Genomic DNA, 15,450 nt, shown 5'->3' with positions numbered 1-15,450 from the left:
TCAATATGGCTAGATATCGAAGCCTCCCAGGCAAGATGCCCCCTTACCAGTTTGCTGTTTTTGGACAAGGTGAGGACAGTTAGGGAATATTGCCATAACCCAATAGTCATCAATACTGTTAAAGCATGGAGGGCAATTTGGCAGAGGGAAGGTAATATTGGCAAAACATCTTTGTTTACACCTTTAGTGAGTATTCCGGGTTTTCAACCAGGTATGATAGATTCAGGATTTAAACGTTGGGCAGCTAGAGGTATATCTTGCATGGGTGATTTATTTGAGGGAGATATAAATGATGTCCTTCGATCAGTTAGTACGGAAGTACAAGTTACCTAATAGAGATCTCTTTCGTTTTTTTCAAGTTAGGGATTTTATTAAAAAAAAAACACTTTTGACTGATCCCTACAAATCTGACATAGAAAAAGGGGTACTAAGGGCTAAGAGTACACTCTCTGTCAGTACTTTATATCACCAATTGGGGGGTGCCATCTCAGATTAGTCTGATCGACTCTGCAAGATGTAGGAAAGAGCTGGGTGTTGAAGTTTCTTCAGAGGCATGGGAGGATATTTGGGAGAATGCAAGGAAGATATCAATTTGCAATAGGACCCATGCTTTACAGTTGAAGATTCTCCACAGGGTCCACTTAGCCCCAGACCGTTTGTCAAAATTTAAACCAGGGGTATCTTCAGCATGTCCCAAGTGCAAGGTCTGCACAGGCACTGTTTCGCATTGTCTTTGGTCTTGTTACAGGCTTCAAACATATTGGAGCGCTGTCGCGAGTGCAATGGAGAGGAATTTAGGTGTAGAGGTGGAGAAGGACCCTATTTCTCTCCTTTTGGGCCTACCATTTGTACTTCCTGCAGACGCACATAAGAAAAAACTTTTCAATATTCTTACCTTCTGTGCAAGGAAGAATATGTTGCTAGGATGGATATCCAAAAAAAACCCCAGGCCTGTCGGGTTGGCGGAAGATTGTTATGGAGTATATTCCCCTGGATTTTCTCTCAAATATGGTACACAACAAAACTGAGAATTTTTACAAGACATGGCAACCCTTTTCGAAATACCTGGACACAGATTTATCTGCCACACTAACAAGGGCTTTTATATAGCCGTAACGATTGTGTTTCATGAGTCCAATATCCAGGGAGGAGGAACTGTGAATGTATGAGTGTTTTGTTGGTTGGGCTGAGTTATTACTATTTATTTGTTTGTTGTTAGGTATTTATTTAGTTAGTTAAATAGCTAGTTTAGGTTTATTTTTTTTTAAATTTTATACTTCTCTATATATGTTTATACATTCGTATAGGAGGGTGGGTTGGGGAATATTTTTTATTATTTGGGTTTAGTTTTGTACTGTTTTGAATTGCATTGTTTTGTATTTGTTGTAATATTTAAAAATCTATTTTTTCTGAATAAAATTATATTATAAAGAAAAGGACCAGCTGCTTGTTTAAATTTTAATACCACTGGAACTATCTAGAGAGAGAGAAAAATATAGTTTCTTCAATATAAACATCCAATGACTGACCAGTGATAGATTGCCTCCTTTATATTGTACTAACTGGACAAGTTAAAATCAAAGCTAAATGTTCGCCCTTCTAACTTCTAAGCTTCATCGGCAGTTTTAAAAGCCAGGAAGCAGTGCTGAGAAAGGTCCCATGGCGACTGGAAGTCGACTAATACTTCCCGGGCCATTTATTTTATTCACGTTTGGATTGGAGGTAACTAATGCAAGTTGACTTCAACTGCAAGTGACAGCATAGTAATAACTGTTTCTGTTTTCACAATACTGGAGACTTCTTTATTTAAACCCAATTTAGAAAAGAAGAGTAACCTGACAGAAGTCTTCAGGAAAATGAAAGGGTTGACAGGGTATATGTGGTGAAAACACTTAATTGAATAAAATGCAAGTTTGATCATCCTTTGATTTAACCCAACATCATCTTCTCTTACCTGGCGAGCAAATACCATCCGCGTCTAAAATTTCATGCCGCCAAATTGGCTTCCGTGTAGCTGCATCAAGCATTGGACCCATGACTTTATCGAAAGTCTGATTTGTATAACGTTTAAGTGTACATTTAGCATTTTTATACACCAGACATCTTCCAAAACCTTGGAGGAAAGATAAAAGCAACGATTAGCACTCAGTAGTGCTTAATTGTGCGCCAGTTTCTGAAGTTCTTACTGGTACTTAAAATCCCTTGGAGCATTTAGTTCCCATGGCACTGATAAACTGAGAAACAAAAGCAGAAGCGTTGGGAGAAGTGGGGTGGGGGCAGTGCCATGAGATCAGGGTAGGAACTGCAGACGGTCCGTAGAATAAATGGCATTTCCAAGCACCAGCTTTAGAAATTCTTATTGCTGTATCAAAAACCTTTCACAAACCAGTGTTTGCAAAGCACATTCAGGATGGAAATGCAATCTGAGGGCTTTACTAAATCTGATCTCCAGCATCTGCAGTCCTCACTTTCTCCTGCTTTACTAAATCCAACAATTCTATGTTGTTGGGTGTTAACTGTATATTAACGGTGCTTACTTGTATGGAAGTGATAGGCATTAACTTGGAATTTACTTGTGCCCCTGTAAATCGGCAGGCTGAAACTGCAATTATTGGGTTAGGAGGCGCTTGCTTATAACTTGAGTGCATCACTGTAAACAAATGCTTATGTAAGAAGGAAAGATGAGCTCAAGTTCTATTCTACATCATCTGGTTTTCAGTATTATAACATGGTTGACAACAGAGATTATGGATGCAATGGAAATGAACAGCTATTCCCCAGTTAGCATTTCACCAAGTTAACAATGTTACGTCACTGACCAGAGGAGAAATCTTTATACTAACTGTTTCTGATGTAAACTAATAACTTAAGGGACAGGCAACATCCTTCTCACAAACATTCATAGATGTTTAAATATTTCAGCGCAGTGGGATGCAAGAGGAAATTAGATTAAACTGTCTCAAGCATAAAAAGTGTGCTGAGAGTTCGTTTGGAGCCCTGGTGGAACAGGAACTAATGTAGCTTAAATGGGCACAGAGCAATGGGTGAGCCAAAGTGTAAAATAGGAATCACGCAAAGATTTGGATGAGTTCAAGTTTATAGAGGATGCAGATTCAGAAGGCAGGCTAAGTCAGCTCAGCCTAATCTAGGAGCACCAAAGATAAAGACAAGAGGTAGATGAGACAGAGACATTACAGAGATGGGAATAGGCAGTATTGCTGATGGCAGCATTCCTGAAGAAGGGCTCATGCCCGAAACGTCGATTCTCCTGCTCCTTGATGCTGCCTGACCTGCTGCGTTTTTCCAGCAACACATTTTCAATATTGCTGATGGAGCAGACGTGGTCAGAAGCCTATTCCTGGGTCAAATATGACATCTAATTCTAGAACTATCCAAGATTTCTGCACTTTGAATTTTGCACTATTTTACATCCCCAATTTTAAATTGTTTTACAATAAACCTCAATGGAATCAATTTATGTAAAGGGGCAGTACAGAGAGATCTGGGTGTTCTTGTACACCAGTCAATGAAGGCAAGCAGCAGGTAGTGAAGAAGGCTAATAGCATGCTGGCCTTCATAACAAGAGGAATTGAGTATAGAAGCAAAGAGGTGCTTCTGCAGCTGTACAGGGCCCTGGTGAGACCACACCTGGAGTACTGTGTGCAGTTCTGGTCTCCAAATTTGAGAAAAGACATTCTGGCTATTGAGGGAGTGCAGTGTAGGTTCACGGGGTCAATTCCTGGAATGGCAGGATTACCTTACACTGAAAGACTGAAGCGACTGGGCTTGTATACCCTTGAGTTTCGAAGATTGAGAGGGGATCTAATTGAGACGTATACGTTTATGAAAGGATTGGACACTCTGGCAGTAGGAAACATATTTCCACTGATGGGCGAGTGCTGAACCAGAGGACACAGCTTAAAAATACGGGGTAGACCATTTAGGACAGAGATGAGGAGAAACTTCTTCACCCAGAGAGTGGTGGCTGTGTGGAATGCTCTGCCCCAGAGGGCAGTGGAGGCCCACTCTCTGGATTCATTTAAGAAAGAGTTGGATAGAGCTCTCAAATATAGTGGAATCAAGGGTTATGGAGATAAGGCAGGAACAGGATACTGATTAGGAATGATAAGCCATGATTATATTGAATGGCGGTGCAGGCTCGAAGGGCTGAATGGCCTACTCCTGCACTTATTGTCTATTGCCAGTTTTGTTTTTTGCAATCAGAGCTCACAGCACTGGAGTTCCTTTTATGAAACCCTCAGCCTCTAAACTCCTCTCGCCATTTGTCTGAATATCACCTCCTGACAACAGTATCTTTCAAACATTGCTTACCCCATTTTGGAGGTTTCAAAATTGTTACCAATCACACTGAGTACTGTGAAGGAGTGGTGCAGATATTCTTGATTAGGAAGACCTTTCAGAGCATGGAAGGGGTACCCTGAGAGAATGAGGGACCCAGCTGGAGCAGGGCTTTGCTTCTATAACTGGGTCAGAGATCCATAGTGGCCATTACTACCTGGGAGCCTGCAGCTCCACTTGAGGGTCTCGACCCCACTTTGGGAAGCCCTGCCTCAAGATGGACATTTTGTTTGATTACATCTGAAATGCCTTCAACATTTTACTGCATTAAAGGGTGCAACAGAAAAACAAGCTGCTGTTGTAATGGTGACTAATACCCACAATTCGTAACTGCCTAATCGTTCCAACTTACGGTGATTATAAACAAGAGCAGATGCTCTGTTGCTGTTTGTTTTGAATTTGTCGGGTTCAAGGCTGCAAAGAAATATAATACCTACTGATTTTCGTCTAGATGGTGTGCCCGAGAGATTAATCTTTCATACTAGCAATCTCTAGGTCAAAGGAAGTGTGATGGACATCACAGATTAACAATGCAGTGCAGTTTCATACGGAGTACACGAGGTTCCAACATCTGAGGAGTTAACAAGGACTTGGGTAGGTCCTTGGCTCAAGAGCTAACGGTGGTCAAAATGTGAGCCTCCAATTCAGACTTCACAGTTGGAGTTCAGTGGTTGCAATGGCAGGCCAATCCAAAGATGCTTTGCAATGGCCATTTTCAAAAGTTTTGTTAAGATTAAAGCCCAATTAGGCAATCCATTGACTGCTGACATTGAGTCTCTACTTTCTGGTGGGGTGGGAGCACATATCCTATCTGTGAGGGGTACCAGATAATCAGAGGCTGACTGCACTCTGGCATAAATCAGTTGCAGTGGCCACTGTTCACCTTGCAGCAGGTCCCAGAGGTTGGGGCATCAACACTGGAGCCCTCTCTCACAGAAGAAAGTGAATGGAGCAGGAACACCGAGAAGGCCCTAGCAAGGGGGAGCAGTGATAAAGATCAGAGTTGCGTCCTTCCTGCAAGTGGTCCTTCTGTTGGACATAGGAAGAGCATACATCTTGTATCCAACCCACTAACAAGTTTATAGGCACTGGCTGTTTGCCCACATGGCGCAGTTTAACACCAGTGGCACCACCATGAGACCCTTAAAGGTGAGTTTCCCAAATAATGGGTTACAACTGCCAGTGAGGTACAGAGAGGATTTTGTGGACACGAGCATTAACAGCAGTAAGGCCCCCGTCCTGTAAATCCTTATTTTCTTTTAAATGGTGGTCTAGGCTTAATGGGCCCGTAATGTTTGACCCCAACTTCTACTTCAAAAAAGGCCAATGGAAATGTTGGTGCATAAAAAATCCCCAAAGATCAAACACTTTTCTGGTTTGCACATCCCATCCCCAGGCTCACCCTCTCTCCCCACTGACCCCTCACACCAACTTCCTTTAGACCTCACTGTGGGATGGGGGTGAGTCACAACCGTTGTCAAGAATGCTGCAACAGTGGAAAACGTTTCAGGAAGCACGGACTCTGGGACATCCAGGCGAAGCCAATGCCTTCCCAAAAGGGTACACAAGGTGGTCTTCACCCAAACCCCTCATCAAATTCCACCCCACGTTTGTAACAAATGGAATTTGGACAGTTGTCCTGCTTTGTAGTATTTAATATGGAAGCTTTGGAGTCCATTGCCTGGAACACACAAGGAATGACCAGCGACACTGTACCCTACACCAGGAAGAGAGTGTTAATTTGCTGAGTTCACATTTCCATGGTAAATTGAATGTCATTCTGATGATTGTGACTAGGTAAATCTCAGGTTGCTGGTGTTACTGGTGAAGCCAACAAGCCTATGCCAGCCATAGCTCAGTGAACAGCACTCCTCTGAACAGAAGGTTGCAGGTTCAAGTCCACTCCATAAGAATTGAACAAAAACCTGGGGTGACACATACTGAAAGAGTGCTGCACTGCCAAGTGCCATCACTTGGCTGAGATGTTATTCTTGCCTCTAACACAAATTGTGAAAACTTCAATTTTATTATTCGAAAGTACACAAGTGAAGTTCACCCAAAAAGTGTCCTGGCCAACATTTATCTCACAACCAACATCACCAAATCAAATTATTTGGTCATTATCACCTTGATTTTTTTGTTGTAGAACATGCTATTTGCAAATTATCTGTGTTTCCTAAATAACGAGGACAATTTCACTACCAAAAGCATTTCATTTTCAAATGTCTTGAGGAGATGACAGGCAAGTTCTTTCCTCCTCCTTAGTGGTTAACAAAAAACACACAATTCTGCAAATTAAGAGAATAAATTGAAAAGGTTAAGGAATTAAATAATTTGGCCTACATCACCTCTGTCCAAAGAAGCCTTATTTAGGACGAGAGCATCTTCAATATCATAACCGCTGTAGCTCATCACAGCCACTGTGGCATTCTGCCCCGCTGGGAGCTTTTCAAAGTCAATCAGCTCTATGGATTTGGTTTTCACCATGGGTTTCTGAGGATAGGCGAGCAGGTACATGAGGGTGTCAATCCGATTCCGCTGGTTGTAGCCTATGGTACCTGCAGAGACACAAGACAGAATTCATCAGCTGCAAGATGAAAATAATCTTATAGCAACTGGGTGATTTCATCTTTATGTATAAATCAAATTTAAAATCAAAATCACGTGAAAGAAAGCAAAATTCCAACCTGAAACAGGTGCAATAAGAACAGATAACCTCCCCTTAATTAAATTTGAATCATTTTTTTTTTAGTTGGGGCTTCATTAGGTTCTTGGTTACAATATAAAAATTCATGGATTGCCTTTAGAATCACTCCTGATGAAGGGCTTATGCCTGAAATGTCGACACTCCTGCTCCTCGGATGCTGCCTGACCTGCTCTCCTTTTCCAGCGCCACACTTCAACTTTAGGATCATTTACCCTTGGAAAAGGCAAGACCTTGAATAATCCAGTTTTTGTCACAACTAGGAATATATTAGTTCAGCAGGACATTGGGAAATTGCTGTTTAGTAAATTCATATGTTATTAGCAAATGCAGAAACAAACAATTTCATTGCTCTGACAAATAGTATCGGCTTAGTGATCTATTTTCCAAACAGAATAGAATCCATAGAATCCCAACAGTGTGGAAGGAGGCCATTTGGCTCATCCAGTCCATAATGACCCTCCAAAGAGATCCCACTCAGATGCACCTCCCTACCCTATCCCCATACCCTACATTTCCCATGGCTAATCTACCTAACCTACACATTCCTGGATACTATGGACAATTTAGCAAGGCCAATCCACCTAACCTGCATATCTTTGGATTATGGGAGGAAACTGAACCACCGAAAGGAAACCCACGTGGACACAGGGAGAATGTGCAAACTCTACACAGAGAGTCACCCGAGGGTGAAATCGAACTCAAGTCCCTGGTGCTGTGAGGCACTAGTACTAACCAGTATGCCATACTGCCCCAAACATAACCTGCTGAGGAGCAAGCATATGAGTTTCTGTAGTGTAAACTTGGTAATTATTTAAATATTTGAAATAAACTCTGTAAGGACCTCTGCTTTGGTTTTGTTCCTGGCTTGACCCTGCTTGGTGCACAACTTCTTAAACCGCTGAGAGCAAGGGATTGTTACCGCAGCTCAATCTTGATCAAAAAGGAGGGAAACTTAGAAAATTGCAGGCACACAAATTTACACAATATATAAAAAGAGTATAAACTGAAAATACAGATGTTGCATGGACTACTTTAAGCAATTTCTTTAATATGTCTTTTACTGTTTCATTTAAACGTAATCAGTTAAAAAAGGAAGGCAATGGGAAAAGGGCAGAGGAATGGGACTAACTGATATATTTTTTAAACAAATGGCCTCCTTCTGTGATATTTAATTCTAACAGAAAGTTGGTTCTCAAAGTCATCACATCAGTCTCACACCCTCCTCATCTTTCCTTTAAGATTTTTTCATACTTTTTTTTGCAAGTTATTATTGAATCTATGTCCATTGCTTTTTGTAAGGTCAATGCAATATCCTACTAAAAACAATTTCCCATCTTCTTTTTGGTTCTTTTGTTAGTTATCTTAAATCTCATTACTCACACCATCGAAACCTCTTGTAATTTTAAACACCTCTTATAAAATCTCCCCTTAACCTTCCTCGGTCCAGTCTTTCCTCATAACTGAAGTCCCTCATCCCAAATATCCTTAAGTAAATCTGATTGTGTGGGAAGTTGGTTCAGCCAATAGTCCTCAGTTAAAAGCAATTCGTTTTTTTTCACAAAGGCTGCACAGTGTCACGATGGTGCCATTAATCATGGCTATGCATTCAACCTGCTCAACATTTACATCCATGTTTCGACAGTCACCTCGCTTTCTAACGTCAGAAGTGACGACCAGTCACTGTATCCAGGGAGCTGATTGTACAAGCTCAGGTCTGGGCAGCTGAATACACCAGCCACACAGGGAAAAAAAAACAGACAATGAATTGCAAATGACACTCCAAAACAAAAACACAAAAAGCTTCACACACAAAACCAACAATGGGACTCTGCATATATATCGATTTGCAGTTCTGTATGCACTGATCCTACTTAACTGTGTGTGGCAACAAACTGTTCACTTTGAAAATGATGTCAAACGGGTACAAACACAGAAAGCAATTAGGAGAAATCTTTAGTGCTGGTCTTGCACCACTGACCCACTCCCAGTAAAGAGCAGTGACAGGAACAACGCACAACGAAACAAATGCTCAGAAAATCAGTACAGGAACAGAGTGATAAATAATGTCCTTCACAATATAATCAAGAATTATTGAATTTACCACAGGGAAAGTGGTCGCTCAACTTTGCTTTAAACTGATCCAATCTCATCAAATCATATTTCCCTTCCTTTCTTCCCCTCTTATTTTATAAGCTGGCTTTCAAATCTTTGTCAAATTTCCTTTAAATAAATTGCATGCCCTGTATCTCTGGCTCCTTAGGATAAAGCATTCCCTGTTTGAATAACAGCTTTGTGAACAAAAATTACTCTAATCACCCCTTCACTTCAGCCAATGACAATTCTCAGTCTGGCTCTCTTGTGACCCATTCACCAACCAGTTGGAACAAACTCACTCTTTGATTATTCAGTTTCTCTTTCCTTCAGAAATAGGCTGTTTAAGCAGAAGTTGCATGAACGTTTCACAAGGTAAGTAACTCTTACCCATGGCTTGCTTCCCCATGGCACACTGGTAGGTGTTCCTTGGAGACTGATTGTGGTGAGGGTAGGGAATTAGCCCTGCACATACACCAAGAAGCGTAAATGGCTCAATTTCCAAGTGGGTCGTAAATCTGTAATAATCAGCGAGAGAAAATTTCAAATCACTTTAAACAGGAAAACAATACAGAAATATCAATATTCGCACATCGGAAATGCCAGCAGGAAAGTAGAACGGAGCGACCTGCTTACTTAATTCTAGCTCATCCATTACAATAATTCTGAAAATAAAAGAGTTCTAGAATGGGAATTAAGTGTATTAGAAGCAGTTTTTTTTTCCATAGAACAACATTGCCTCCACAGAAGAAACAAGTTGAGAGAGAAATTTGATACAGATGTTCAAAACAATAAAGTAAATAAGGAGAAAATGCTTCCAGTGGTAGAAGGGTTTGTAACCAGAAGTGACAGAATTAAAATAATTGGTAAAACAGCCAGAGGGGAGACGGGAATGTGCTTTAAGCAACTGGAATGCACGACTCAAAAGGAGCAACTGAAGCAGATTCAACAGCAATTTTCAAAAAGGAATTGCAAATATATGCAAACAGAAAACATCTCAAAGGCTACGTAGAAAGAGGACAGCGGAACTACTTCAGTAAGGTCTAAGCATAAGCTGGTCAAACAGGTTGAACAGAAGAACCCTCAGCTGTTCCACACAATTCAGAGAATACTGTTGTTGATAAAGTGCCTTTGATATGAAGAGAAAATCTAATGTGTTTCACAAATAGCCACACAACCAAAACTAAAACTGTAGCTCTACAATTAATCAATAATATTCACATTCGAGCCCACAGCAGCTGCAAGAACTTGCTAACAAGTATGAACGACCATACAGTCATGGAGATGCATCTCTGGTCCTGGGTTCTGTGGGTGCTTGCCTGGCAAAGGAGCCTGATGCTAGCGCAGCAAATTTTGCATGTTAATGGGAGGTGGAGATGTTCCTTGGCTTGGAGATCATCCACATAATATCACATTATGGACGTAGATTTGCTTGCTGAGCTGAAAGATTCATTTCCAGACGTTTCGTTACCTTTCTAGGTAACATCTTCAGTGGATCTCATGTGAAGCAATGCTGAAAACTCATTTCTATTTATATGTTTGGGTTTTGTTGGATTGGTGGTGTCATTTCCTGTGAAGTCACTTCCTGTTCTTTTTCCCAGGGGGTGGTAGATGGAATTTAACTCGATGTGTTTGTTGACAGAGTTCCGGTTGGAATGCCATGCTTCTAGAAATTCTCGTGACACGTGAGAAGTGGATGGTGCCAACACTCACATTTGGATAAAACTCGAGATGATAATATAAGGGGAAAAGCTGCCAGGAGCCCTGGCCAGATTTGTTCTGCAGTATATGTGCTCAGCTCTGTATACCTACTTTTGTGGCCCCTGTATTTACATGGTAAATCCAATTGAGTTTTCAGTCATAGTTGGACTTCGCGTGGCCTTAGCTCCACATATCTGCTATCTCACCATCACTCTTGATTCCTTTACTGTGCACTAAATTATCTGTCTGAGCTTTAAAAACGTTCAATGAGGAAGCCTCAACCATTTCACTAGACAGGGAATTCCATAGATTCACAATCCTCTAGGTTAGTTCCTTCTCAATTCAGTCCTAAATCTGCTCCCGCCAATTTTGAGACTATGCCCTGTTATTCTAGTCTCACCAGAAGGTGGAAACATCCTCTCTATTTGTACCTTACATATTCCCCGAATAATTTTATATATTTCTACAAGATCCCCCTCAGTCTTCTAAATTCCAATGAATATAATCCCAGTCTACTCAGTCTCCCCTCATAAACCAAACCCCTCAACTCCAGAATCAACCTCCTCTGCACTCCTTTTAATGCCAGTACATCCTTTCTCAAGTAAGGAAACCAAAACTGCACTGAGTACTCCAGGTGTGACCTTGCATTACCCTATACAGCGATAATATAACCTTTCTGCTTTTAAACTCAATCCCTTTAGCAATGAAGGACAAAATTCCATTTGCCTTGCTTAATTACCTGTTACACCTGCAGACCAACATTGTGATTCCTGCACAAGGACACCCAGGTCTCTCTGCATAACAACACACTGCAACTTCTGACCATTCAAGTAATAGTCTTTTTACTGCTATTTCTACCAAAATGGATGACTTCACATTTATTAACATTGTATTCCATGTGAAAGACCTTTGCCCACTCACTTAAACTATGTCCTTTTGCAAATTTTCTCAGTCGTCTACACACTTTGGTCTACCACTCACCTTAATCATTTGCAAACTTTGACACACTACACATGGTCCCCAACTCCAAATCATCTATGTAAATTGTGAATAATTGTGATCCCAACACTGATCCCTGAGGTACACTACTAATTACTGTCAAAAATGTGTGGCACTGGAAAGGCACAGCAGGTCAGACAGCATCTGGAGGAGCAGGAGTCAACATTTTGGGCATAAGCCCTTCATCAGTCCTCTCCTGCTCCTTGGATGCTGCTGCTGTGCATTTCCAGCGCCACACTCTTCAACCCCAACTCCCAAGCATCAGCAGTCCTCACCTCTCTTACACCACAGATTGCCAACCAGAATAGCACTCGTTTATTTTTAGTCTTTGCTTCCTGATGGTTAAGAAATCCTCTATCCATGCTAATACATTGCCCATAATGCCATGCACCTTTATCTTATGCAGCAGCCTTTTGTGTGGCACCTTGTCAAATGCCTTTTGGAAATCTAGATACACCACATGTACTTGTCCCCGTTGTCCACACAGTGTTCATAGCGTCTTCATAGAATTCCAGAAGATTAGTTAAGCATGACCTGCCCTTCATGAACCCATGCTGTGTCTACCCAACAGGACAATTTCTATCAAGATCCCACACAATGTAAACTAAAGTAAAAATCTGGAGATTCTCCACTCCAAATGACTTTTGTTAAATTGGAGTTTAACGAGGTGGAAAGAATTTTGCTGCATTAGGGGATCAAAGATATGGAGGAAAGAGAGAGAAATGGAAGTTTAGATACAGATTCACCATGATCTGATGGATAACAGAACAGAATTGAGGGATTGAATGGTTTCTTCCAAGTTGCGTATTTATAACATTTTATATCCAGGCATCATTACCCTACACATGGACTTTTTAAAGTTAAAACGAAAAATATTTTCTGTGTGCAGAATTATTTTTATATAAAATCATTCCTGTAATTATAAGTTTCTAAACTTACTTGTTGATCATATGCTCATAAAGTGCAATATAGCAATCATTTTCTTCATTGACATCAAGGTATTCCACTAATCCTTCATGCAGGAAGTCTTCAAAGGACCTGGTCAGGAATCATAAAAATTAAACCAACCTTCACATTAATACACAAGAAAATGCTAAGGATGCTGGAAATCTGAAATGTTTCCTTTCATTGCTTGTTCCATTCCCAGTTTCTTTTGTCTGGCATCATCACTCCCTTTAGACATGTAATTTGCTTTTCACCTCACCCATTCCCTGACCTGCTGAGTTCTTCCAGGATTGTGTTCATTACAGCGGAGGTATCTTCAACCCCTAAACTGTATCTTTATTTCCTTAAATGCCGTTTATCCAACTCCTCCCTAATTTTTTAAATTAAATCAGCATTCGTAGCCTCAGACAGAAGGTTTTCAATATTTATCGACCAAGCAAGAAAGATCAGCAGGGGAAAGTCCAAAAAAAACCACTGAGCATGTGCAGTAACCATGATTAAAAAGAATGCACTTTATTCAGAGAACCTCATTATTTTTGAAACCATGCCAAAATGAAGTAGTACTATTAAAACACATCCTAAATGCGGGAATACCTGCACATAACTAAAGGTTTTACGAAGCAAGTAAAATAAGTGGTTGTGTCAATCATGGCTCAGTTGGTAGTATACGCATTCGTCTCTGAGTCACAAGATTTCAGACTGAATTCCCACCCAAGACTTGATGACACGAGAATGGTTCGTGTGCACAGTCCCAGAAATGAAAAGCTTAACATAAGGAACATTTGAGGACTCTAGGTCTATACTCAAAGTTCAGAAGGATGAGGGGAGGTCAAATCGAAACTTACAGAATACTGAATGGCCTGGACAGAGATGGTGGGAAGTCGTTTCCATTGGTAAGAGAGAATAGGACCAGAGGGCACAGCCTTACATTAAAGGGAAGACCTTTTAGAATGGTGATAAGTAGAAATTTCTTCAGCTAGAGAGTGGTGAATCTATGGAATTCACTGCCACAGAAGTCTGTGGAGGCCAGGTCACTAAGTGTATTTAAGATGGAGATAGATAAGTTCTTGATTGTCAAGGGGATCAAGGGCTTCGGAGAGAAAGCAGGAGATTGGGATTCAGAAACATAATTAGCCCAAGATTGAATGGCGGAGCAGACTCAACAGGCTGAATGGCCTAATTTCTGCTCCTATGTCTTATGGACAAAGATTATAGCTGTTGCAGCAGCAGTAATGCAGTGCTGCACTGTTATACCTGCTGTCACATGAGACGTTAAACAGAGGCAGAATCTGCTTTCAGGTGGGCAAGATAGATCCCATGGCAATTTTACAAAGTTGAGTTATTCCCAGTGTCAATACTTATTCCTTAAATCAACGTCACACCTTAGATTAGATTAGATTAGATTACTTTAGTGTGGAAACAGGCCCTCGGCCCAACAAGTCCACAGTGACTCTCCAAAGAGCAACCCACCCAGATCCATTCCCCAACATTTACCCTTTCACCTAACACTGCGGGCAATTTAGCATGGCCAATTCACCTAACCTACACATTTTTTGACTGTGGGAGGAAACCGGAGCACCCGGAGGAAACCCACGCAGACACGGAGAATGTGCAAACTCCAGACAGTTGCCCGAGATGGGAATTGAACCCGGTCTCTGGCGCTGTGAGGCAGCAGTTCTAACCACTGGATTGTATGATTATTTCCGCATTGTTGTTTGTTAAGAGTTTGCTGTAGCCAATCTGGCTGTCTTGTTTAGAGTCATAGAGCTGTACAGCATGGAAACAGACGCTTTAGTCCAACTCATCTATGCCTTATAACAATAACTACACTTCAAAGTACACTTAATTGTCTGTAAAATGCTTCATGTCTGGTTGTGACAGGTGCTATATAAATGAAAAATTTTCTCTCAAAAGGAAAAAGGCCAATGAGTTTCATCACTGGCCTTGGAGAAAGTACAATATAGGTTTACAAGAATGATACCCTGGATTCAAGGGTTATATGGACAGATTAAACAAATTAGGCCTGTTTTCTCCAGAATTTAGAGGGTTAATAGGCAATCTGATCAAAGTCTTCAAGATATTAACAGGAAATGACAGGGTAGATAAAGATAACTGTTTTCTCTGGTTGGGGGATCCTAGAACTAAGGGCATAGTCTAAAACATTAAGGCCAGATCATTCAGGAGGGACGTTAGGAAGCACTTCTACACACAGAGGGTGGTAGAGGTTTGGAATTCTCTTCCACAAACAGCAGTCGATGCTACATCAGTCATTAGCTTTAACGCTGAGACGGATATATTTTTGTTAAACAAAAGGTATGAAGTAGTATGGGCCAAAGACAGGGATATGGGCCAAAGGCAGGTATATGGAGTTAGGCCACAGATCAGCCACAATTTCAATGAATGGTAGAACAGGCTAGAGGGGCTGAATGGCCTACTCTTATTCCTAGGCTTTGTGTTCTGTATCCCAAGGTCTCATTTATCCACACAAATGTTTCATTTTCCCCTCATCTGCACTTCTGTTTCTGAAGGTAGAAATTTATGTGTACCTGGACACACAAATCCACTGGGAATGTCACTCTTTGGGGTCTATTTCCATTCTAATGGAGCTTTTCTACACTTTGTGACAAATTGCAAATCAAAAGGCACAT

The 15,450-nt window shown here is 41.0% G+C and overlaps 1 protein-coding gene across 2 annotated transcripts in view; it reads right to left on the bottom strand.

Annotated features, from left to right (window-relative positions):
* Positions 1 to 15,450, bottom strand: part of polr3b (polymerase (RNA) III (DNA directed) polypeptide B) — a 95,710-nt gene that overhangs the window by 32,001 nt on the left and 48,259 nt on the right. The window contains exons 18-21 of one of the 2 annotated variants that reach the window (XM_043709862.2): positions 12,797 to 12,895; positions 9,548 to 9,675; positions 6,708 to 6,917; positions 1,955 to 2,113 (exon numbers count right to left, since the gene is read on the bottom strand). In XM_043709862.2, the coding sequence (XP_043565797.1) occupies positions 1,955 to 2,113; positions 6,708 to 6,917; positions 9,548 to 9,675; positions 12,797 to 12,895 (596 nt within the window). The remainder of the gene's footprint in view (positions 1 to 1,954; positions 2,114 to 6,707; positions 6,918 to 9,547; positions 9,676 to 12,796; positions 12,896 to 15,450) is intronic. The other variant, XM_087997074.1, reaches the window with a different exon arrangement.

Source organism: Chiloscyllium plagiosum, unplaced genomic scaffold (genome assembly GCF_037043375.1).
Source record: "Chiloscyllium plagiosum isolate Xiang-an unplaced genomic scaffold, Cpla_swu_hap1 HiC_scaffold_19, whole genome shotgun sequence".
Taxonomy (NCBI): Eukaryota; Metazoa; Chordata; class Chondrichthyes; order Orectolobiformes; family Hemiscylliidae; genus Chiloscyllium; species Chiloscyllium plagiosum.
Note: the sequence above shows the minus strand (reverse complement) of the source record. Positions and strands in the feature narration are given on the sequence as shown.